Below are 25,886 nucleotides of genomic sequence, written 5' to 3' on the forward strand. Positions count from 1 at the left end.
GTCTGCGCCCCTCGTAAAACCCTTTGGGCACGCCTGACCGACTGACAAATTAGGAAGAGTTGTTGGCCGTCGAGGCGGCTTGCTTTGTCGTCAAGGTGCCCCGGACAAAGGGCCCAGCGTCAGGGAACCGTCTGCGGATGCATTTCCCACGTTCCCCGTGGCGCCTTGTTGCCGCTGTTTCCACAATTCGTGGTCTGCCTGGCGTCGCATACCCATCATTGCAACAGACTACGAAATTGACTTCCACGTAAGACTCAACGTCTTCGTGCTGTGCCGTGTAGTGCGCGGTGGGCCGTGTTTTTCCCTCGTCATGGGACGAACTGGACGTGCCTCTTTCTCCTTTCATGGGTTGGGAAGAAGGCGGCGTTTCACCTTCCCCTTTTGGGGGCGGAGGTGAAGATGGAAATTTTCATTGGACTGTCCTGGCCTCCATTGTTTTTTTCCTACAGGGAACCCTGGGAAGGCCAGGACATAAAATGCGAGCGCCGATGCGCTCCCAGAAGCTCGAGAGCTTCCATGATGCTAACCCCATCATGTAGCAACACGCTACCTGTAATAATGTAATAAACGTTACTGTTAACAGCTCTGGGCTCCTCTCCTCGACATCTCCCAGGGACTCTGGCTGGCTCCGGTCGTCTGTGCAGACCCCCGATTACATCACCGGGTTGATTGGCGGAACATGGGAGATGCCTTTGCCCTGCAGTGGGCGTAGACAGGCTGATGATGATGATGATGATGATATATCACTTGTTTAAGTGTGGTTGGTTCATCAGTATTTGAATGTTTTCTAAAAAGGTTGGAATTTCTTCTGTTTACAAGAAATAAAAAAAAATAAACAACAATGATGTTTGACTCCTATCACCCTGCAGTTACAAAATATTTCTAAGGCTATAGTTACTGCTGTATACGAGCTTGCCTCAGTTTACAAATTTGTAGTATTTTTATTTTTCGTCGCTTAAAAATATAATCATCATGTTCCTTTGTTAAATATACATGTTTCAAATAAAATGTGATGGAATTCTTGGGCTATTTCGAAAATGGTTACATAACCATTATAGGGCTGCTTTGAAAATGGTTGCATTACTATTCGAAAACTATTCTATTAGTACTCAATTTAGTTCTGAAATTCACTATATTTGCATGCCCCTAATGCTTCGGTTATACTAGTACATATACTATTACTCTTGCTATTGGAAAGCAAATGCTGTGATCTTCTAGAACTGACTTAATCATTCCTCCACGGTTACAAAAGAAGGGTGAACTAGGTTCATTGTCGCTCCACTGTCTGTTTTCCCGTTAATACGTAGCTCCTGTAGGTATGGATAGAGAAGCTCGAAACTTTGTTTTTGTTTAGATTTAGGTGCACGTTAAAGAACCCCAGGTGGTCGAAATTTCCGGAGCCCTTCACTACGGCGTCTCTCATAATCATATCTTGGTTTTGGGACGTTAAACCCCAGATATTATTATTATTTGTTTTTGTTCATGTTGGAAAGCACTACCGCCTTTTGTTTCTTGCATTCGGCAGCAAAGTGACCTAGACCCAGGCAATTATAACATAGTACGGCTATCTTTTCTCGAATTCTCAAGAGTCAGCCTTCTTTTGTTTCTCTTCCGGAGTGTCGCTAACTCCGTTATTGTGGGTCCTTTCCAGTGTCTTTCTGCAGCTTTGGCCCTCTCAACAGCTTTTTCCTGTTTCGGCTTTTTGTTATAGATAAACCGTCCCAGATTATCCCTTCCATTAGAACGCTCGTCTTTAGCTTTCACCACATCACATACTCATCAGCTAGCTGTGCTGCCCTGTCTACGCCATCTCTATCTTGCATCCAAAGTCTCTCTCTGTGGAAGGCTGCAGCAGAAATTGTTCCAAGACATACACTCCACAGTTTTGACTCTACCTTCATAGACTTCGATGCCCTTAAGCCACTCCACAAGGAATCGTACGCGAACTCCAAGCAGTGCTCATTACTCTTTTTGCTCACCTCTCTGAAACGCTGCCTAAATTCTGAGGAAATTCGGTACCTCTTCAAGAGCATTGCCCTTACTTTCCCATGGTCCTCCGCATCACTCGCACTCAATCTTGCGACTACATTTGCCGCCTCACAGGGTAACAACAAGCTGAGCGCTGTGACTAAGTGCTCAGAGCAAATCTACACCTCTCCCAAGTACTCTCGAAATGAACCAACACCAACGTAATGTCCTTTCCCATCTCGTATGGTTTAATCCTCTGGCCCATCCGACATGGCTCGACCTCGCTTGATCTCACAAGGTTGTCCCCTTCGATACCCTCCGCTGCACGCAACGTCAGGATTTCAACCTGTACCTCTGCCATTACTTTTTCGTGCTTTTGCTTTTCTCACTCGTTCTCTCCGGCATTCTCATGCTTCTGTGCTTCCTGCACCACCTCCCAAGCAATCTGAATGCTCTCGTCATTGCTGCTTTCTTTAATTGCCTTTTGGATAGCTGGTTTTTTCATATTTTTGTTCGCATCAACACCCAACTCATCGCACAACAGCAGCAAGTCTGACCTCGTCAACCTTCTCAGGTCCATTTCAGCTGCTCTGACCGGTGGTTTGAACTGTTTCTTTGAATTCTTGCAAACATGCAATCGCGGCAAATTCTCCGCTTACCAGAACAACCAAGATAAACACACAAGTTTTGAAGTCTGGCAAATGAAAAGGAAAAAAAATCTGATAGATCCCACGCACTGTGGGAATCGATGTAATGCAAAAGCAGCCAGCAGAGAGCTGCATACATCACTTTGTTTCTCTTTAACGAAAATGAAGTCATTCATGTCATGACACATAGTTCACTATATATCCAATGTTTGTCATGCATGCATGCATGCATGTACAATCGTTTATATAATGAAACGTATATTCTGGTATACACAATGCATAACCTGTCATTTATGTTCGTCAAGCACTCATGTCATGCCATACCAATTTTGGCGTATATCCAGTTAAAATGGCCTGAAGCGCACCAAGACAGTGTCATGTAAAATCATGCCTTACATGACACGTATGTTAGGATTTGGGTGTTAGGACATGTCATTTATGTTCATCATACAGTCGCGTCACGCAATACCAATTTTGGTGCATATCAAGCTAGCAAAACAGTCGCGAGTGCATCATGAGCATGGCATGTAAATCATGCCCTACACGACATGCATATCATGTTTTTCATGTTATACCACCTGCCATTTATGTTCATCATACAGTCACATCACGAAATACAAATTTTGGGGCATACCAAGCTAGCAAACAGGCCGCGAACGCACCATGAGCGCGGCACATAAATCATGGTATACATGAAATGCATGTCGTGATTTTCATGTTATGAACTGTCATTTATGTTCGTCCTACAGTCACATCACTCAATACCAATTTCGGTGTTACCAAGCTGTGAAACTGCCGTGAGCGCACCATGAGCATGGCATGTAAATCATGCCCTACACGGCATGCATGTCATGATTTTCATGTTATCAGCCATCACTTATGTTCGTCATACAGTCTCGTCACGAAATATAAATTTTGGAGTGTACCAAGCTAGCGAACCGGCCGCGAGCGCACCATGAGTGTGGCATGCAAATCATGCTGTACGTGAAATGCATGTCATGAATGTCTTGTTAACACCTGTCATATACGTTCGTCATACAGTCGCGTCATGCAATGCCAGTTTTGGTCTATATCAAGCTGGGGAAACAGCCCCGAGCGCCTTATGAGCGTGGCATGTAAATCATGCCGTACATGACATGCATGTCATGATTTTCATGTTACCACCTGTGATTTATGTTCTTCATACAGTCATGTCATGCTGTGTTAAATTTGGTGCATGTCAAAATAGCGAAATGGCCGCAAGAGCACCATAAGCAGGGCATGTATGTCATGGCATACATGACATGCAAGTCATGATTTTCATGTTAACACCTGCCATTTATGTTCATCATACAGAAATGTCTCGTACCAGTTGTGGTATATATCCATCTAATTAAATGGCCGTGAGCGCCCCGAGACTGTGTCATGCAAATCATGCTGTACATGACATATGTGTCATGATTTGCACGATAAGACCTGTCACTTATGTTTGTTGTACACTCTTGTCATGCCATACCAATTTTGGTATATTATATATCAAGTTAACGAAATGGCCGCAAGAGCACCAACACCGCGGCATGCAAATCATGCCGTTCATGAGATGCATGTCATGATTTTCATGTTATGACCCGTAATTTATGTTCGTCATACAGTCATGCTATGCCATATCAATTTTGGTATATATCAAGTTAACGAAACGGCCTCAAGAGCATGAACACCATGGCATGTAAATCACGCCGTTCATGACATGCATGTCGTGATTTGCATGTTCTGACCTGTTATTTATGTTTGTCATACAGTCATATTATGTCATACTATTTTGGTGTACATACCATTAACGAAACGGCCAGGAGAGCGCAATGTTGTAGGCAACTAGATAGATAGATAGATGGATGGATGGATGGATGGATGGATGGATGGATGGGTGGGTGGGTGGGTGGGTGGGTGGGCGGGGCGGGGCGGGGCGGGGCGGGGCGGGGCGGGGCGGGGCGGGGCAGGGCAGGGCAGGGCAGGGCAGGCAGTGTGATGAAGAAGTGCACCCTGAAGAGGTACACAGTCGTATCGTCGGTGCTACACAGGAGCGGCTTGTGCTGAACGTTGTTGCTGTTTGCACTGGCTAGTCTTACGGTTCTATACTCTTTCATATTACAGTTTCTCCTGTCCACGTCGTGTCTCAGCTCTTTATTATAATTGGTGGACGTTGCTAGGTCTGACAATCCTGGAGTTGCGCAACCGGACTCTACCTGCCGCCATGACCACCGAAACTCGCACAAGCCCGCCGCTACCTGCTCCGCAGGCCACCGCATGCTCCGACGCGGTCCGTCAGCGGGACCTACAAATATTCAGCGGCACTGATGACCAGGACATCGACAACTGGCTATCTACCTATGAACTCGTGAGTGTCCTCAACAAATGGGACGACGCCATGAAACTAGCCACTCTCGGTATTTACCTCGCCGGCATTGCTCACTTGTGGCTTCAGAACCATCAATCCGACGTTCCCACCTGGACTGCGTTCAAGGCTAAGTTCAGCGAAGTCTTCGGCCTTCCTGCTGTCCGCAAGCTTCGCGCGGAACAGCGCCTGCAATCGTGCTCTCAACAACCTGGCGAGGCCTTTACCAGCTATATCGAGGACGTCATCGACCTGTGCAAACGCGTCGATGCGACCATGGCCGAGGCGGACAGAATCAAGGACATCTTGAAGGGCATAGACGAGGATGCATTCCAGATGCTGATTTCGAAGGGCCAGGGTACTGTCGCCCAAGTCATTGAGCTGTGCCAAAGCTATGACGAGCTCCGCTGGCAACGCCTCGTCACCCGCCGCCCTGTCCAACATGAGGAATCGTTGTCCGGCTTAACTCCCTCGCAAGATCCCATACTTCTGTCGCAGATTCAAGCTTTTGTGCGCGAAGGAGTTGCTGGCCAGCTCGCACTCATCCCCAACCTGCCGGAGCGAAATATGCCGCTCAATCCCGCACTACAACGCCTCATACAAGACCAAGTCTCTGAGGTTCTTCCACCAGAGCTGCCGCCACCAGTCACCGCACCGTTGACGTACGCCGAAGCAGCAGCACGACCACGACCACAGATGTTCCGCGTGCCACCTCCGTTGTCTACTCCTGCTTACGCCATGATGCCGCCATGACCTCCGGTCCATCAAGTCGCCAATCCTTGGCGCACCGCCGACAACCGGCCAATCTGCTTTTCATGCAGTCTACCCGGACACGTTGCACGCCTGTGCCGCCGCCGACCACTACCTTCACGTGACAACCCACGCGCACCTGATTACAGCCACACGTTCTCCTACGCTTCAAACCGCGAGTTGCCCCTTCCACGGCCAAGCCTTCCACCAGCTTCTGACCATCGTTCTCCTTCTCCTCGTCGTCGCTCGCTCTCCCCGATGCGTCGACGTCCATCTGCAACCGACACAGAAAGCTGAATGGCGCAGTTCCCGAGGCAAGAACTGCGTCATCGTCGCAAAGTACAAGCCCTCTTCTTCCCCCGCCGAATGTTATTAACACCGTTCTCGAAGGCGTATCTGTTCTTGCTCTCATTGATACGGGTGCCACAATATTTGTCATCGCCGAAAAATTGTGCCACTCAATCCGAAATGTGATGACCCCCTTCTACGGTCCGTTTCTTCGCACTGCCACAGCACAGCCCATCCAGCCTGTTGCGGCATGTACTGCCAGACTCCTCATTCAAGGAGTACCCTACACAGTCGAGTTCATCGTACTTCCGCACTGTTCTCACGATATTATTTTAGGTTGGGATTTTCTGTCCCGTCACCAAGCTGTCATCGATTGCGCCCGTGCAGAAGTCACCTTCTGCTCTCTTGACGATGCTCTACCTGCCGACGGTCACCTTTCCTGCCAGAAGTTGGTCATCACCGATGACACCCAGATCCCTCCGTACACCACTGTCTTGGCACCTGTATGATGTTCTGCTGCCTCCGAAGGTATCGCGCTCTTCACGCCTTCCGCTGGTTTTATTCATCGCCACCTCTCACCGCTCCCAACCGCTCTGCGCACCCTTCAAGGTGGTTCGACCGACGTACCTGTGGGCAATCCATTCCCATTCCCAATTACATTGCTTCGAGGTGAATGTATCGGCACAATGGAGCCTTGCGAAACCATCACGTGTGTGTGTCTATGCTTCGTCCCCGTGTCATTTTGCGCTTCTTAAATGATGAACCATTTCCAACTAGGCCAAACAGCCATTTTGCTGAACATCACGTACGTTCCTGATGGTTTATCAGAGGTGAACGCCCTCTTCTGTAGTCTCTTGACTGGCACATCGGCCGGCGACGTTTTCAACCATGTCATCGACGACGATCTAAACCCGCAGTAGCGCCGTGACCTTTTATGCCTCCTTGACAAATTTCGCCCAGCTTTTGACAGCCACAACAGTTGTCTAGGCCGAACATCAACTGTATGCCACCGGATCGACACAGGTAATCACCCACCACTGCGGCAGTGACCGTACCGTGTGTCGTCGACTGAACGCCGCGTCTTTCTCGCAGATGTTATTCAAGAACTCGCTGAATGTCCTGTAATTCACCGCTGTACTACCGCATATCACCCGCAAACAAACGGCTTGACCGAGCGCTTCAACCGAACTCTTGGCGACATGCTTTCTATGTATGTCGCCTCTAACCACACCAACTGGGACCTTATTCTTCCCTACGTAACATACGCCTACAATACGGCACCCCAGGCGACGACTGGCTTTTGTCCCTTCTCTTTACTCTATGGCTGAGAACCATCGTCTCCGATCGACACCATTCTTCCCTACCGACCCGACTCATCAGAGGGCACGCCAGTTTCCGAAGCTGCTCGATATGCAGACGAATGTCGGCAACTAGCCCGCTCCCTTACAACTCAAGAACAGGGGCTACAGAAATTTCGACGCGATGACGGACGGCCCCACAATCAGTTTTCACCCAACTCTCTTGTTTGGCTTTGGGTGCCTCCCATTTCTGCGCCAGGTAACTCCTTGAAGTTTGTCAGCTGGTACCATGGGTCCTACCGCGTGCTACAGCAAACCTCCCGTTAACTACCTCATCGAACTCCTCACGCCCACTACGGACCTGCGTCGCTGAGGCCGCGAAACTGTTCACGTGGATCGCCTCAAACCATACCACGAAACCCCTTGTTCCAGGGTGCGCACAGGTCCTTGAAACCCTTGAATACCCTTGAAAATCGAAAGTGTGTTTTCAAGGCCCTTAAAAACCTTGAATTTCGGACCAGTCCTTGAAAAACCTTGAATTTGTTGAATGCTAAATTTGAATTGTATTTGTCATCATGAAAATGGTTTTCGTTGCTCAACTTTTGTCTTTTGTTTGAGTTCTAAAATGCGGCAGGAAACCGTACCAATTTTTATACCTATTTAGCCGAATCTCGTTTGCCCGCTGGCAACATTGGACTTGGTGCGAGTTTCGGAGGCAGCGTTCAATGTAGACTTCGTGTCAGTGGCTTAAAACGTCACTACCGGCGCTAGCGGAAGTAGTAACGGCTGCGAGCGCAGTCGCCCCATCGCTATCGCATGTCCATTGTCTCCGTCCAACTAGTCCAACGCGGCGTTGCGGCGTCCGCGTTTGTGCGCGGGCTTTAACCTAGTCGTGTCCTTGTGCTACCAGCGCTTTTTGGAATGAGCGTGCCTTCTACGTGTTTGTACAAGGGGTGCAAGTGATGTGTTGATATGTTAAACAATGCCTGGAAAAAGCAAATTTCAGACTACGTGGCTCCACCATGACGACTACAAGCACTGGATTGCACCTGACACGACGAATCCGCATCGGGCTAAGTGCAAGCTTTGCTGCAAAACTTTTGATGTGACTGCCATGGGTGAATCCGCTTTAAAAAGTCACATGAAAAGTGCCAAGCATATTGGCGCAATCAAGATGGGGCAAGGGAGTGCGTTGAAAAGCTACCTGACGCCTGTTCCGACAGAGCAGTCCACTACAGCGTCTCCGTTGCAGTCGCCAAGCTTAAATGATGCTTCTAAAACGCACGAGCTTGTCACTGACGCAGAAATTCTTTGGACTTTGAAAGTCGTCACATCCCACTTCTCGTACCGGTCGTCATCCCAAGCAGGGGAGTTATTTCGACGCATGTTTCCGGACAGTGAAGTGGCGAAGGCGTTTTCTTGTGGTGAAAAGAAATGCGCATATGTGACATGTCATGGACTCAGGCCTTTCTTTCTTTCGGCCTTGCAGCGAGAGATAGAACAGTGTGAATTCTTCGTCGTACTTTTCGATGAGTCGGCAAATGACTGTCTGCACAGTAAGCAAATGGATGTGCACGTGAGGTGTTGGGACTCCGCCCAGAAGGTGACGACAAGATATTATACCTCCGTTTTTCTGGGACATTCTACAGCGAATGACATTCAGGAAAAGTTGCTAAGCGCGCTTGAGCCATTGCCCCTGGCAAAGATTCTTCAGATATCCATGGACGGTCCCAATGTCAATCTGAAGTTCTTTAAGGGCCTCCAAGAGCACTTGCAAGAACATTACCAAGTTCAGTGTGTGGACTTAGGCACTTGTGGACTTCACACAGTGCACAACGCGTATAGAGCAGGAGTTTCAGCTACTAAATGGGGACTTGATTGCCTGCTGTCTAGTCTAAGCACACTTTTTGAAGATGCCCCAGCACGGAGAGAAGACTTTTCGTCAGTTACAGGCCAGTGCACTTTTCCTCTCAAGTTTGTTGCCCACAGGTGGTTGGAGAATGTCCCTGTCATTGAGAGAGCATTGGTGGTGTGGTCTGACATCAAAAAGTACATTGAGGCTGCTAGAAAGAAAGAAGTTAATCTGCCGAAGTGTGCCTCATTCAACAACTTGTTTGAGTTCAGCTGTGATGCTTTGCTGCCAGCAAAGTTGAATTTTGCGTTGTGTGTGGCAATGGCACTCAAGCCTTTTCTGGTAGAGTACCAAACAGACAAGCCAATGGCTTTTTTTCTTGCAAAGGATTTAGAAACTGTTCTCAGGAAGCTGCTGATGAAGTTTTTGAAATGTTCGATCCTCTCTGCCAAAGGAATCGTTGGCCTGCTGAAGGTCGATGTTGATAATGTTGAGAATCATATTCCACTTGAAAAGGTGGATATAGGCTACAAAGCCGAGCAAATTATCAAGAATTCTCGGGTAAGCTCAAGGGATGTGTTTCAGTTCCGGATGGAATGTAAACAGTTTTTGATCAGTGCCACAAAAAAAGTCCTAGAGCGAAGCCCCTTGAAGTTTGTATTTGTTAGGGGCCTTTCTTCACTGGACCCGCGACAGATGTGTTCAAAGCCCGACGAATGCCTTACAGGTTTTAGAAAAGTGTTGGATACCCTCATCGCTGCGGGTAGAATAGCTGAACGCTTTCGAGACACTGTGCTGGCCGAGTACACGGAGCTTCTGCACGAGCAGAAACATAAGCTTAGACAATATGACAAGAGTGTTGATAGGCTGGATGAGTTCTACCCTGACCTCTTGAAATTTAGTTCCAGCTACTCTGAGTTATGGACCATCGTAAAACTTTTGCTTGTCCTCAGTCACGGCCAGGCCACAGTTGAACGTGGATTCAGTGTGAACCGACAGGTGTGCGTGGAGAATCTCAAGGACCTTTCCTATGTTTCACAGCGGGTTGTGTGTGATGCGGTTGAGAAGGCAGGTGGTGTTCTGCAGGTTCCAATCACCAGGGAACTGAGGATGGCAGTGTCAGCTGCTAGACACAAGTATGGAGCATACTTAGAAGCCGAGAAGAAGCAAAACCTTGAAGCTTCAAAGCAGAGGAAAAAACAATGCATAGAGGAAGAGCTCGATGGAATGAAAAGAAAGAAAAAAAGGCTAGAATTGACAATTGATGACCTCATGGCTTCTGCAGATGCCTATGCGGAAAAAGCAGAGGCAGCAAACGATGTGGCACACATTGTCAAGTCAAATAGCTTGAGGAAGACGGCAAAGGAGAAGACTGGTGAGCTACACTCGCTCAACGTCCAAATTCAGCAAAAGCTTCTGGAGCTCGCCTGAAGTGGGCAGCCGCTAGGTGCTTTGTGCATTTGAAGCAATTTGCATTGTGATATTTGATGAAGCTATCTTTATTTATTTCTATTGCGTGCAATACAAGCAGAATTGCATTGTGATATGTATAAGTGGGCAGCTATAAGGAGCTGCTTCCTGAAGATTTTTGTGCATTTGAAGCAATTTATGTTGTGATATTTGGTAAACATATCTTTATTTTTTATTGTGTGCAATACAAGCAGATTTGTATTGTGACATGTATTTTTCTTTGTGCAATAAATGTCAGACCTTTTGAGAGCACTCTTTCATGATCTTCGACATGGGAAAAAAAATTACCTCTCGAAGAGGGCCTTGAAAATCCTCCTATAGGGCCTTGAAAGTCCTTGAATATCCTTGAATTTTCTCCTTTGAAACCTGTACGAACCCTGTTGTTCTTACGACACCTTAGAACGCCTAATGGGCTCAGTCTTCAGCGAGGAGGAAAGTGTGATGAAGAAGGGCACCCTGAAGAGCTACACAGTCGTATCGTCAGCGCTACACAGGAGCGGCTCGTGCTGAACGTTGTTGCTGTTTGTGCTGGCTAGGCTTAGGGTTCTATACTCTGTCATATTACAGTTTCTCTTGTCCATGCCCTGTCTCAGCTCTTTATTGTAATAGATAGATAGATAAATAGACAGACAGACAGACAGACAGACAGACAGACAGACACGTTCAAAGTCGCAGAAGTTCGCTAAAAAATTCTTCGCATTTAATTTTTTACATCTCGTACGGTAAGAGAATTTGGTAGAATGACCACAGAGGCGTATCGTTCCGGCCAGCAGCAAATCGTACGCTGTTGACCACGGCCATGAGATGATGATGACGTGTCTCTCGGTGGCGTCCAGCTTATAAAGCCTGACATCACGTTACTTTTAGTGAATCACAAACCGAGTGAGTGATGTCATGTTTGTCCAGTCGGCAGGCCCAAACAGATGGCGTCACGTTTGGCCAGTGGGAGATCCTGGGCCATGTTGCCTTGTCGGGGAACCTTGCAGCGGTGATCCATAAATGGAGGTGATCCATCATTGCAAAAACACGCCCCTGGGGATTGCAATGCAAGCTTGCATCATATTGCACCATGGCCAGGCCAACCCCCCTGGGTTGATGAACATGGAACATGAACCGCCTCGGCTACGGCGCGATACTCTCCTATGCTTCTGAGGGAATGCCGCACTTAGGCACTCAAAAGTTGAATACTGAAATGGTGCACCGTCTATATCTAATACCACATTTACGGATTTCATAGCTTTCTAAAGCGTCCTTTCTTTGTTACTCAATCTTTAGACTAATTATCTGTCTGTTCAGGCGCAATACCGAACGTTTTTCTGCAGCGGTATGAACCGGTTCAGCACTCCTTTATCATCTTCTATTCAATGAGATCGTTGTTGTGTAGGGTAGGAGCGCGGCGTAACCCGTGGCGGGCCGACGGAGAGGCCAAACGACGGGAGGGCGCATAAAGTGATGACGCGTAGATTAAGCTTCGGCGAGACTGACGGGAGACTGCTTTCCCGTGTTTATTGCAGGTTATCTTAAGGAGGGGGAAGAAGCGCTATTGGTCAGTGAGGCACGGGTCACATGACCGGCATGGCCACGCCGGATTGGTGGTAGCAAAGAGGCATGGAAGAGACCCAGCTCCACCGCACTGGTGTCTTAGCATGTCACCAGGGGTCGTGCGACACAACAATCTTCTTCTATGCAAAGCTATTTTTCCTCCATCGACATCGGCAAATAGTGGTGGTCGACAACGATCAAGAGAAGGCTGCCTTTGTAGCATCAGACGGTCTCTTCTACCAATTCATTGCCATTTGGTCTGTGCAATGCCCCAGCAAAGGTTGAACTCATGATGGGACGGCCTTCTTTGCAGCTGAACATGATCAACTAGCTTATGCTAGCTTGACAATGTTGTAATGTATCTACCGTTTCAAGCCACTTGCTGTCTCTGTCAGTGGCTCTTGATGTGTTCCGGTGAGCTGGCCAGCTGTTGAATTCCTCCATATGCAATTTTGGCCGCCCTGAAATTAACAGTCCTTGGGCACCTTGTCTATGCTGCAGGCATCAGACAGGGCCCCAACAAGGTTCAGGCGATGGCTGATGTTCCCTACGATGAGCACAGTTCTATCAGCCTCTTCTCATATTTACATCATTTTATGAATTGTTTTGCAGCTATTGCCCAACCACTCACTGACCTTAAGAAAGAAGTTCATTTCTTTTGGGGCCTATCACAACTTCAGCTTTGACTATGCAGATCACCATGCTCACGTCCTGACCCATTCTAGCTCACTTAGGTGACTTGGCTCCTAAGGAGGTCATCACAGTGTAGGTTTCTTTATTTATTTATTTATTTACAAGTACCTTACAGGCCTCGCCGAGGCATTGTGTAAGGGGGGGCGATACAAAGTAAGAACAAAGTAAGAACAAATTGGGTTAACATCATGGTGCATAGGTTGCCGCAACAGCAGCCTGGACACAGCCGCATGATAGCTGATATGAGCCGCCCCTTTTCAAGACCCTAGCGGAACTGCTCCATTACCGAGAGGGAGTGTCTCGCTCTTGTATGGGCCTTGGGGAAATTTATACCCTAACTCTACCGCCAACAGTTCTTGGTCACTGACCACCATGCCCTCTCCTGGCTTTCATCCCCAAACGATCTGACCCTTGGAAAGGGCTTCGTGAATGAAGTACTCGTGCTTCGTCGTCTACAAGTATGGCCGCTTACATCGCGATGCGGACTGCTTATTCCATCGCCCGGTGGATCCAGCCAGCTGTGACTCCAGACATACAACAACTAGTATTATGCAGATCTTGCACCTCATTCGATTCGGAAATGAACAAAGGCTTGATGTTGCCCTGCGACAACTTATTGCACGGCTTAACCCTTCGCCTTCTGGTCTCAATCTATGTGTGTTGTTACTGTGGGTATAAATGTTGATAGTGATATTGATGATGACCCAAAGCTCCTTTCTGTAATTCTGGGACAACTGCAGCTGACCATCATCTCTCAATTTCACGATGCACCATTTTCCTGGGCTGGCATGTATTGATCTGTGCACCAGCATGTCACTTTTGTGTGACCGCTGCCAACAGTTGAAAGAAGCCCTGCCTTCCCTCCCCTTCAGTCCATGGACGTTGTATGCCCGAGGAATAGCTAGCATACGAAAAATGACGCCATGAGCAGTGGTGGGAAGGCAGGCCTCGATGTCGGGCTGACCCAAAGGAAGAAGAGCATAACAATGTTTTGTATGTGCAGCAATACTGTTGGGGCTTATCTTTTTGTTTCTTTTTCCTTGCCTTGGATGTAATACCCCGCATCCTGGATATCTGCAAGTGTGGTTAATGTCAAATAAGATTCATTCATGCATTTCACCCCACATACTCTAGCCACATTTCCTCCTTGGCAGTGGTATTTTTCTGCTAACCACAACTGGTCAAGGTTTCTATTTCTCAAATGTACCAGCTTGTGGTAAGTATTCAGATGTATACAGTGCTCACGGATTGAAATGCAAGACGAAACTTTTTAGGATAACGACCGGTATGCACAACTGCATGAGATAACGTTGCTATGAATCTGGCCACTTAGGATTGCATTGTCTTTGATGTAAGTGTTACTTGAAATTGCGCTAACGTAACATGAGCTGAAGACAGTGGGTACAGAAGTATGGGCCTTAAATTGTGACATTTCAGTCTGTGAGCATGGTATATTCTTTTGCTGCCACAGGTATGCAGCCGTGGCGGACATCTGCATGCCAGTCAAGTTCCTGGACTGTGGCAGTGACGAGATGTTTGTTGGTCGGGCCGGTTATCTCACGGGACTGCTCTATCTACGCTCCCGGCTGGGACGAGAGGTGCGTACCGGCTGTGTGGCCAAATGTGCATGCATGACCATTGCCTTGCATCTGTGGGAAGAAATTGCTACAGATATGCTGCACAATTGCAAAGGAAGGGGAAGATGGAAGCTTGCAATGAAAATTCGTAAGTGGAGGTGTGTGTTGGAGCCAACGTTTTGACGAGGTGACTTGTCTTCTTCAAGGCTGAAACTGATTTCCTTAGCGCTTGTGTGTATGTGCTTCGTGCCCTCTCCTCCAATTCAAACAAAGGAGGAGGAGAGGGCAACTGCGAAAGGGGGTGGGGGAGAGCCCGCTGTGACGAATTGAGTGAATCAGAAAAGAAAGGGGTGTTCCATGAAAACAACAAGAAAGGCGGGGGGGGGGTAGACGTTTCGCTGAATTATGATTGTCAGGAGGAAGCACCATTTAACCCCTTAACTGCTTATGACGAGCTGAACTCGTCATGAGAAATTGTCATTTTTTAGATGCGAAGGCATCTCTTGCTTGGGGGTATGTCCCGCGGCGTGCTAGTCCGCACTCACACTACGCATGCACAACTCTCCTCCTTCCCTCTCTCCAACAGCTGCGCGTTACTCTCTCCACTTCTCTACCAGCACCTGCTTGTGCTTCACCTGCGTTCTCGCTTCTGCTCTCGCAGCACATGCACTACTCTCCTCCTCTAGTCTCCTCTCCTTCAAGTGGTAGAGCGCTGTGCATGTTCATTCCAGCACTTGCTTCGGTTGACTCCTCTGAAATGCAGGCTTGACATGCCGAAATTCTCTCCTGTGCAGCGCCGCGATGAGTGCATGCGCGTCCCCTCCCCCTCTCTCTCCTCTCCTACGCTGCTCCCCTCTCGCACGCCTGTAGACCGTGTTCCCCGCTTGCCCTGTGAGAAGCCAGGCTAGACGGATGACACAGCGCCTCTTCGCGTTCCACGACGCGAGGTCGGTAGCATGCCCAATGAACGCCAACGGAACGCGATCGTGCAAGTGCTCCGGCTTCGTATTGCCTCATGGTCCCCTTTAACGGGAGATGGTGTAATATTTTTTTGCTTATGGCGAGCTGTGCTCGTCACGGCTCTTCAGCAATGTTTCAGGATGCTTTTGACGAGGCCAGCTCATCAACTGGTGTTTTCTTATTTAAAACATAGATGGCAGCACGGGTTCCATGATTGGCGCTTTTATTGAATGAGTCTGCACACTAAATGGCGAAATGATCGAGCGCCTTGCGTCTCTCGCGCATTATAAATGAAATGGTGCAGTGCCGTGCATTGACCGCTACCACAAGGATGGTAGCCTCATCTAGTTTGTATTGAACTATTGAAAAATACTGCATTTTGTCCATGGGAAGTCAAATGGAACTCATACTTTCTGGAGTTGCAGAAATTTCTTTCGCAATACCCATCAAATGCCCCATGTATGGGGTATTACCAGGCCCACAGCCAGGGGAGGGGGATCTAGGGCCTCCCCCCCTCGAAATTCTGATGGAGGGGGTGTTTTACTGAAAATAAAAATAACGAAAATATGTGTTTTTTCAAGGCCTTCGGCAAGTGGCTCCCCCCCCTTGAAAAAAATTTCTGGCTACGGAATTTTACATGATGGTGTGAAATATGATGAATAAAGCATTTTAATAAGCCGTAAAACGTTTTCGCACGTTTTTTTCTCTTTTGAACATGTTACTGAAGCATTTCACGTCATAAAAAATTTGGCAATTTTGGAACAGTTTTTCGTCATTCAATCGGCACTTAAGGGGTGAACAATGGTAGGTTAGGAATTCCTAGAAGGGCTTAACTCTCATTGGTTTTCATTGTGTATGTACCATATCGGATGGATTCTAGAGCCCCCTTAGAAACGTTTATACCTACTGGCTGGAGTGTATTGAACTTGTGAATAAGGTATGGCTCTGTATATTTTCCGTCTCTTGGGGACCGGAAGTAAAGTTTGAGATCCTTGAAGTTGTGACATGCTACATTAAAATGCTGTGCCACTGCTTTTGGTAATTTCTTTGCCGTGTCTGCGTGATGCTTGTTTAACCTAACACTATACTAAAATAAACAAACCTATTAGGCAACTCAGCAACAACACCCACTACCAAAAATTAACCTCCGACCCGACTCAGGAACGTAGTAATAGCATACAACATACAATAACAGATTTTCTAGCTAGGGAATTAATCACAGCCTCCGAACACCGGTTTCTGATGCCTAAAAACAAGCAAGCAGGCCGCTTCTACCTTTTTACGAAGATTCGTAAGGTTTCTATAGATGAACTACTTATGCCATAAATCCCAGTTAGGCCTATGGCACTGACAACAATACACCTACTGAGTCACTATAAAAATTTATAAATCATCATTTACCTAATATATTATTCACTCTACGGTCTTTTGTTCAGGATACACCTCATTTCCTTTGAATAAAGATTCCATTAATGAAACACTCTGGTAACATTCTGGTAACATTAGATGTCTGCTCCTTGTATACGAATATACTTACCACTGAAGGGATTGAAGCGGTCTCAAAGGGGCTCATGGAAATCAAGCAAACACATAATGCTGAAGTTTACCTCTCTTTACTGAAAGTAGTCCTGACGCTAAATTATTTTGAATTTCTTTCGTCCTACTACCTGCAAATTTTTGGCGCTAGCATGGGAACCCCTTTTGCAGCAACATACGCCAACATTTTTAACTTCTGGAGACGAGAAGATGTTGTGGCGAGAATGATTTGATTTTGCACTTCAGCGTCGACGTTCTGGAAGTTACAATGGTGAAAAAATTGCCAGAGATGTGCGTAGAAGGCATCCGGCGATTCACCAATGGTTTGTTGAGCTTGACGAAACTTGTAGATCGCAAATATTGAGTTCATTTGCAGAGCAATACAAGCACTCAGTTTCGCTCGTGCAGCATCGCACTTCAGCGTCTGTGTGGTTTGAGTCATGCTTGTCGTCATTGCAGCTTGCGTAGTGCTGTCGGGAAGCAAGCGAAACATGTCGTAGACTTCTTTGCCGACATAGTGCAGGAGAAGCGCTTTCTTTCGTGCATCCACTGTGATATCACATGCGAGAAGAAAGTTCTCGAATCTTTCCATCCACTTAGTTTATTCATGTCCATTATTGTTGTCATCTGTAGCACAGAGGTCAAAACTTGGAAATGGCGGGAGCATGTGCGCCATGGTTGCGATTGACGGTTGCCGCTTGCTGTTGGAGGACGATATGACGAAATGATTGTCGGATTAGTGTTCACACATGTTAAAATAAAACTTCTGACACATCTTAGTGTTCCTGTAGACCAGATTGATTAGATTAGCGAGACGCCGATGATACGAGCTTGGTAGTTAAGCTTCCATGTTTATTCTCTATCTCAGTTGCCAACAGAACATTCACGTTCAGCTAGATGCAGATATAGACACTACAGCAAGTGCGAGCTCTGAAGGCACACGGCTAACGCAGCGGTACATTAAAGGCAATAAAGTCGTAAGAAAGGCACAAAACGTTTCGGCGTTCCTGCCGATCGTCACTTACGACCATGGTGGAACGGACTTTGGTATTTAGTTCTCAGTTGGCCTCAAGCGAAGCTTTGACGCGCGCTTTCGGGGCAGCCACCGTTCATGTGTGTCCCAGAAAGACATGCACGAGTTGTTCCGACGGAATTAAATGTTTTGTGCATATATCGTGGTTGCTAGTTTTTTGTCGATACGAAATTTTGGCCGATACGAATATTTTCACTCCCCCCTGAGAGATCGTAGTATCACCGAGATTCTACTGTAGTTGGGAAACCCTACCTGCGTTGTTTGTTTGGCCACTCAAAGTCATTATAGAACGCAACACACCGATGTTATAGAATGCAACACACGGGCTGTTCGGGACTCCCCCCCTTTACCTTCATCCATTTCTGAGGAGATGTTTTCTGTGAAAAAAAAAACCCCTCTGTTTCGGAAGTCTCCCGGATTTAGATTTCTTGAACTTGGCAGCTATGTGCTTTGATGCAAAGTGGTATTCGTACATAGTTTCACAATCTCGCTGGTGGTGACAATGATAAGTTTTCTGTGTGGTTCTCACGGGCATGCAGGTGCTACCGGACGAGAAGATTGCACTGCTGCTCCATTCTGTGGTGCAGTCTGGCAGAGAGTATGCCAAGAAACATCGCAGCCCTTGCCCGCTCATGTATGCCTACTATGACGTTGAGTACTTGGGTGAGTGCTGCAGTGGAAGCACTACATATCTCATACTTTCACGCAGTCGTGGCAAAAGAGAGAAGCTGAAATATGCGTTGGACAGGCATGCCTCACAACATACTTTACGAGAAGACAATTCACAGGCTAGCATCAAATTACAGTTAAACATCAATATAACGAACTTCATTTGTGGTGTCGTGGCCTGCGGCCGATGAAGAGAGCCAACGGGCCACCATAACCAAACATACCCTTAATTTGACGACACCCAAGTACATGGGTACAATAGCGCCACCGACGTTCACAGGGTTTCCAGAAGGGCTATCCAAGCCAGAAGTAATGACGTCTTGGGTTTGACGAAAACTCGTCTGGCGAGGACATGGCTGAAGAAAACGTACACTCGCCAACTAAAGAAACACAAGACAACAGAGTTGACATTTCAGCACGCAGTACAGGTGCCTTGTTCACAATATGCATGGCGGTCTTTATTATGTATGCCGTTACTATATGTGCCTTTATTATAAATACAGTAATTCCTCATTATAACGAAGTAAGTGGGACGACTAAAAAATTTGTTTGTTGAATCTCGCTATAATGAGTTCAGCTACAATGAAATAGCTGCCACAACGGATCATTTTGGATTCCGTCAGCCGCTTATAGAGAACAATAAAAAAAAAAAATTCACTGACTATTACGATACTGCCTAATGCGAATTCTGAGCACAACTTCATGTTGGGTCAAGGCCAACTGTGTTTGAAGTTTTGGCTTTCCGCAAGGTGTCGACTACGCCATGCATTGTAATTTTTGTGAAGTAGGACAGCACCCACTATGCCATTATTCGTCTTTCTGCGGATAAGCGAGGTACCCGCTACACATCTGTAAGGTATTATGTGCACTTTGTTTATGCTGCATGTGGCTTATGACAACGAAGAATTATGGCTGAGCACTTTGCAGTGGGTGGGAAGCATTAAACCACACACTCGTTGCGCAGTTAGCATGGGTTGTTATTTTACTCTTCTGCCATGCTATATTACATAGGTTGACGTGATTCCTTGCCCGACATGACGCCTGTATAGGGCCTCTTTGCAAACCAGTTTCAAGCACTGGCGTGGCTCTGTTAGTGAATGCTTGACTGCCACGCAGAGGGCCTGGGTTCAAATCCCATTCAATCCTAGGTATTTTTTTTTCTTATTTTATTTTTTCTTGTCTACTGGTTACTTTTTCATGTCTATCAGTTACGCCACCGACGGCGACGCTGCTCAACTCAGGAACGGGCACCTAAGAGCTGTGTTCTAAAAAGTCTCGTCACAGGTGTAGCGGTAGGCCCACGCTTCGACACGAACTGAGAGCGGTGCGCTCAGGGTGCTCCCGCTTACAGCGCCCGCACTGCATAGCGCAATACGCATGCAATTAAGATCATATTCTTTCTCTAGCGTGCATCGTGTGCTGTTGTACATTCCGCTTCTCACCTATACGTGGCTATCTATAGGCAACGTATATTGCATCCCTATAGCTTGGTGACCCGGACGCGATGGCTACTAAGGCAAGCACGGCTTGTGAGACGGGAAGCCTGCTCATGAAAGCTGCATTTCAAAGAGTGGCCGCAAGATTTCCTAAGAGCATTGGTGAGGCAAAGATTCGCAATGCCCCTTTTTACAAGCTCTGAATGAGCTGACAGATACGGTAGAAGTGGCTTGCTTCCTCGGGGCTCATACTTCTAGCATAGCTAATCGCTAGAAATGCTTAATCGCAAATCTAAAAACCTTAACGAGGCATCCTGCGGTAGCTCATGCGTCAGGGTTAGTGGTGACATGCACTCTCTAAAGTCACATAACGCGTTTGAAACAGTAGCTTAAAAGCCCCTGTTGTCACAATCAAAAAGCAAAAGAAAGTTGTCGACAAAACAGAAAACTTTCACAACAGTCGTTTTGTCGAGGCGGCTAAGGAGTAGTCGGTCATGATAAGCAAGAAAAATGGTCAAAAGTAAGAAGACGCCGACCAAAAACATTAGAAATAACAAATACGTTTCGGCTCCCGTACGGGGGCCTTGTTCACAAATGAAGCAAGGAAAGAACAGGGGTTGACTATGTACATGCAAATAGATGGCGCAAACAGCGTGCGTAAACAGAAAGAAGGGTGCTGTCATTGCGATTTAGAGTGGTATCAGTGGTTTGTATTAGTAATGACTCGAGATGAAGTCGCGAGGTTCGATTTCTTTCTGTGGCTAGCACATGCGCACTGGCCCAGTCAATGTCATGTCCCTTTGACACAGAATGCTCGGCGAGTGCATTTGAAGAGACTTTTTCTTTTTTAACGTCGTAACAGCGTTCCTTCAGGCGCCTTTGAAAATCGCCTGTCTCGCAGATGTACACATGGTCACTGTCTGCACAGGGAATATTGTACACGACGCTTGGGAACTTGTCTTTAGGAAGCTTGTCCTTCATGTTTGTCAGCACACTGTTCAGCTTTTTCACCGGTACATGCAACAAGTGTACATCATAGGAACGGAGCACGCGTGCTAAGGCCTCACTGGTTTCGGGAGCATATGGTATCGTGGCGCGTTTACAGGGAGCAGGCACGGAGGAGGCTGTAATAAGCAGACGGGATAATTGGTGCTGCACAGAATTAACAAACGAAGCAGGGTAGCCGCTGCCTGAAAGTTCAGCATGCACCAATTCCAGGACTTTTTGCAAGTCGTCCTAAGAGCTACAGGTTTGTTGCGCACGTCGTATGAGTGAGGAGGCGACGAAGCGTTTGTGGCAAGCAGGATGAATTGAAGTGATGCTTAGGTAGCGTCCTGTGTGTGTAGCCTTTCGATACACGTTAAAACGAAGTCCTGTCTCTTCACGCTGCACCGAAACGTCAAGGAATGGAAGGCGCGTAGCATGAGTGAGGAGGCGACTCCGTCGCCTCCTCACTCATGCAACGCATGCAACAAACCTGTAGCTCTTCAGACGACTTGCAAAAAGACCTGGAATTGGTGCATGCTGAACTTTCAGGCAATGGCTACCCTGCTTCGTTTGTTAATTCTGTGCAGCGTCAATTGTCCCGTCTGCCTATTACTGCCTCCTCCGTGCTTGCTCCCTGTAAACGTGCCGCGGTACCGTATGCTCCTGGAACCAGTGAGGCCTTAGCACGCATGCTCCGTTCCTATGATGTACACTTGTCGCACGTGCCGGTGAAAAAGCCGAAAAGTGTGCTGACAAATGTGAAGGACAAGCTTCCTAAAGATAACTTCCCAAGCGTCGTGTACCATATTCCCTGTGCAGACTGTGACCATTTATTTATTTATTTATTTATTTGAATATACTGCAGCCCTAATGCAGGGCTATAGCAGGAGTGGATGAGTTATACAAAACTAATACAAACAGAGCAAAAAACAACAATAAAACTGTAAACAATATACAATAAACAATAAAACTGTGTACATCGGCGAGACAGGCAATTTTCAAAGGCTCCTGAAGGAACACTGTTACGACGTTAAAAAAGAAAAAGTCTCTTCAAATGCACTCGCCGAGCATTGTGTGTTAAAGGGACATGACATTGACTGGGCCAGTGCGCATGTGCTAGCCACTGAAAGAAATCTAACCTCGCGACTTCATCTCGAGTCATTACTAATCCAAACCACTGATACAGTAGAACCCCGCTGATACGTTTTTGAAGGGACCGTAGGAAGTAAACGTAGGAGACGGGAAATGTAAGAGCCGAAAAGCAGGAAAAACGACAAAATATTTAGTGGTACAGAATTTTATTTCAGTGCTTACGAGCAGCACGAAAATTGGCGCGCTCAGCCGCGATCTAGTCGATGGATAGAAACGCGGAGCTGGGGACGGCATCATCCACAGAAATGTAATCAACGTATGTGATTTTTTTAACACCAACAGCTGTAGGCATGAAAGAACTAAGCACACGCAATCACAACCAGCGCGGCGAGTCCGACCGCGAACCACGCGCACGACCATGCGAGCTCCAACCAGCTCGAACTCCTCCCGTCCGCCGACAAATAACGATGATGATGAGTCTACGCCAACGCGATGGCAGAAGTAAATGCCAATCTCGGAGGCCTTGCTTTCGCAAGCAATTACGTCATAGACGCCATGTTTTTGCAATACAAATCTCAAAGGCTATGCATTTGTCAATAGTAAATGCGAATCTCGGAGGCCTTGCTTTCGGAAGCAATTACGTCATAGACGCCATCTTTGTAATACGAATCTCGAAGGCCATGCTTTTGTTTGCATCAATTGGAAGATCTTGTTGCTTGCGCCTCTCATGCGGCTAATATTACGGTCAAACCAGGCCAAGCTGCGTGAAAATGCACCATGGCCGCTCTCTTCGGTAGTCACTCGGTCGGCTCCGAGCGCACTTCGCGACGTATAATACGGGAACGGTCCGACAGTTACGACGTAACAGCGGGGTTCCCAATACGTTGTATCCTATGGGAGCTATGCCGGGACCGTTGGAAAACGACGTAACAGCCAGGAAAACGCAGCAGTGAGGAACGTAACAGCGGGGTTCTACTGTACCACTCTAAATCGCAGTGGTGGCACCCTTCCCTCCGTTTACGCACGCTGTTTGCACCACCTATTTCCACGTACATAGTCACCCCCCGTTCTTTCGTTGCTTCATTTGTGAACAAGGCCCCTGTACGAGAGCCGGCACGTATTTGTTATTTTTTAAGTGTTTAATCGGTGTCTTCTTACTTTTGACCATGATTGTTCCCGACCAGACGAGGTTTCGTCGAACTCTTGATTTCATTTTAAGCAAGAAAAATGTCACTTAAAACTGGCGCTATGCATGAACTGATACACACGCTTCTTTTTTTGATGAAAATGCCTTCGTTCCACGAGGCAAAAGTTGCTCTTAAGTAAAAACCAAATATCTCGAAAAAACCGCTGGCCAACACAGCCACCGCATTCTCGAAAGTAACTGAGCCAGAGTTGTCAACGCAGTCCTCAACGCACCATCGTAGTGTGTCGTGTGGTAAAGAGTAGTACAGGTCCTTGATGTCTACTGAGCAGGCCTTAAGACCCTTGTCATTACTTGAAAGAAAGGCTATTATGTCGTTAGTCGTTCACCAGGAAAGGGTCGTCAATAGTTAGCAAGTTTAGTTTCTCTTGTAAGAGAGAAGCTTCTCTCGTTCACTTAACGCTGTGCAAATTTGTCGATTCTAAATCCCCAAGTAGCCCATGCTGCCGTTCTATCAAGTTACATGATTGATTATATGTTGATATGTAGTTTTTTCTTGCCAGTACTTTAACGCTCCATTCTTATTTATACATAAAAATACTGGAAGGTGATCACTGATTGTGCATGATATTACACCTGTTTCAGCTATTGGTTATGAGGAGTTCGTTGTGAGCAGATGGAGAAGAGACGCACTTTCTGGTGTAACCCTTGTTGGCTTTTTAACAAGGTTAACAAATTCGTTCGAAGTCAGAGTTATGTTGAAATCTATAGTAAGAAAGTTATGCTTCAACAAATCAATATTAAAATCTCCTCCAGCTATTATAGTGTCTTTACTGTTTGTTTAAACAAAAGAAAGTTATTGTAAAACTTGAAAAACTTCACCACATTTTCCTTAGGAGGACGATAGCACTCAGAAAACACGAACCTGCCAGTTCAGACTGATATGATTTCAAAATCATATGTAATTAAAGAGTACTGCTTGCACAATACATGAACATGGTGTCGATGCTTTGCTGCATGTGCGTGCAGGTGCTGCACATGGCCTGTCATCAATACTGATGACGTTGCTTCACTTCCCGTGGTTTGTTGCGGGGGACCAGACAGTGGAGCGTGACATCCGGGCCTCAGTCGACTTCCTTCTGCATGTGCAGACACCGCGAGGCAACTTTCCATGTGACCTGGAGGATGTTACCAAGCCGCGCCGTTCGCAGGACGAGCTCATACATTGGTGCCATGGTGCGCCAGGTGAGTGGCTGCATTGGTCAAGTGGGAGACTAAAAAAAAAGAGTATGAATTGTGGCATGCTGTTTGCAGCTTTGTGCTACAAACAGGTGCTTGTCTATTTTCCCTTTCTTAACCCTTCCGCCACCTTCCGGGATTCCACAGCACTCATTTGCAATACTCTGCAGATATATAGAACAATATCAAATTTTCTGTGCTTCGCTTCTATGGAAGAGCACGTGAACGGTGGGAACGCGTTGACACTTTTCCTCAAGTGTACTTTATCCATAGATCTTCATCCAAAAGAAGTTTTTCGTAATTCCTTCTGCCAGCACACCTGGGTTTGTAATTGCCGTTGCGGTAAATACCCCCTACAAGGCCCTGCCCTTTTGAGCTTGTGAGTGCTAGGGTTCCAATTCAAATATTTCACTTTCTTTTTTTGTAATCTCATTAATAAAAGCATGCCTCCTGATCGGAACAACCACAATTCGGCTTTAATATGTGCAGCTGTCAGTAGTGGGGTCGTCGCTGACGGCCCTGGTTTGGAAAGGTGCACTGTGAAGTGGCCATGCCATGTTACACATCCGCCCCTCGCTTTCCGGGGTCAGTAGCTGACGGTTAAAAGGAAAGTCAGTTTCGCTTGAGGGCGAAGCAATGAATGCGATACCAACCAAACGTATTGTTATACGAAGTAGGGCTGGCAGCTAACTCTTTTGAATCTGATCTCGCGTAACTCAATGAAACACTGGTTTAAGGGAATGTGACGCTGCTCCAGGCACCGAAGCGATTTTCATGCTGTCGGTTCTCTAAAGGAGAAGTAAGCATTGAAAGCACTTCAAGTTTACGAGTAGTCTCCTGATGCCTTGATATAACGCACGCTCGCCAGTGACTGCGCCCTTCAAGCGATGCAGCCCCCCCCACTACCCTCCCCTGGCATCCCTTCATGCTCCTTACGAATGATGGGCAGGGCGTTTCCTCTCTGTTTAATGAGCAATTGCTGGCAAGCCTCGCACGATGATGCTATTGCATGCACCCTCCATGCGACAGAGACGGCCGGCTCGCTTCACCTTTGCTTCAGCCAACTTCGTTGCCATTGCATGCGAGCTTTTACTCGCAAGCAATGGTAATGCCAATGGCAAAAACCCGTCGAGAGTGTCCATGTCATTGCTGTCGCAATAAAAAGAAGAAAAATTAAGGGGCCATTCCACTTTGTGAGGTGGATGACCAGTGAAGCTGTGGCGACACAGTGCGCACAAACCGGCGCAGCCTCCGCCTCGCCACTATCTGGGCCGGCGTGACACGGATGCATGCTACACCACGCTTCCGATAAAAACACAGCCACGCAGTTTCGT

The 25,886-nt window shown here is 47.1% G+C and overlaps 1 protein-coding gene across 1 annotated transcript in view; it reads left to right on the forward strand.

The window, feature by feature from the left end:
• The window catches only part of LOC119395568 (lanC-like protein 3), a 114,368-nt gene that overhangs the window by 18,665 nt on the left and 69,817 nt on the right, over positions 1–25,886 (forward strand). The window contains exons 2-4 of the mRNA XM_037662546.2: positions 14,351–14,477; positions 18,525–18,648; positions 24,343–24,558. Coding sequence (XP_037518474.1) covers positions 14,351–14,477; positions 18,525–18,648; positions 24,343–24,558 — 467 coding nt within the window. The remainder of the gene's footprint in view (positions 1–14,350; positions 14,478–18,524; positions 18,649–24,342; positions 24,559–25,886) is intronic.

Source organism: Rhipicephalus sanguineus, chromosome 6 (assembly GCF_013339695.2).
Source record: "Rhipicephalus sanguineus isolate Rsan-2018 chromosome 6, BIME_Rsan_1.4, whole genome shotgun sequence".
Classification (NCBI taxonomy): Eukaryota; Metazoa; Arthropoda; class Arachnida; order Ixodida; family Ixodidae; genus Rhipicephalus; species Rhipicephalus sanguineus.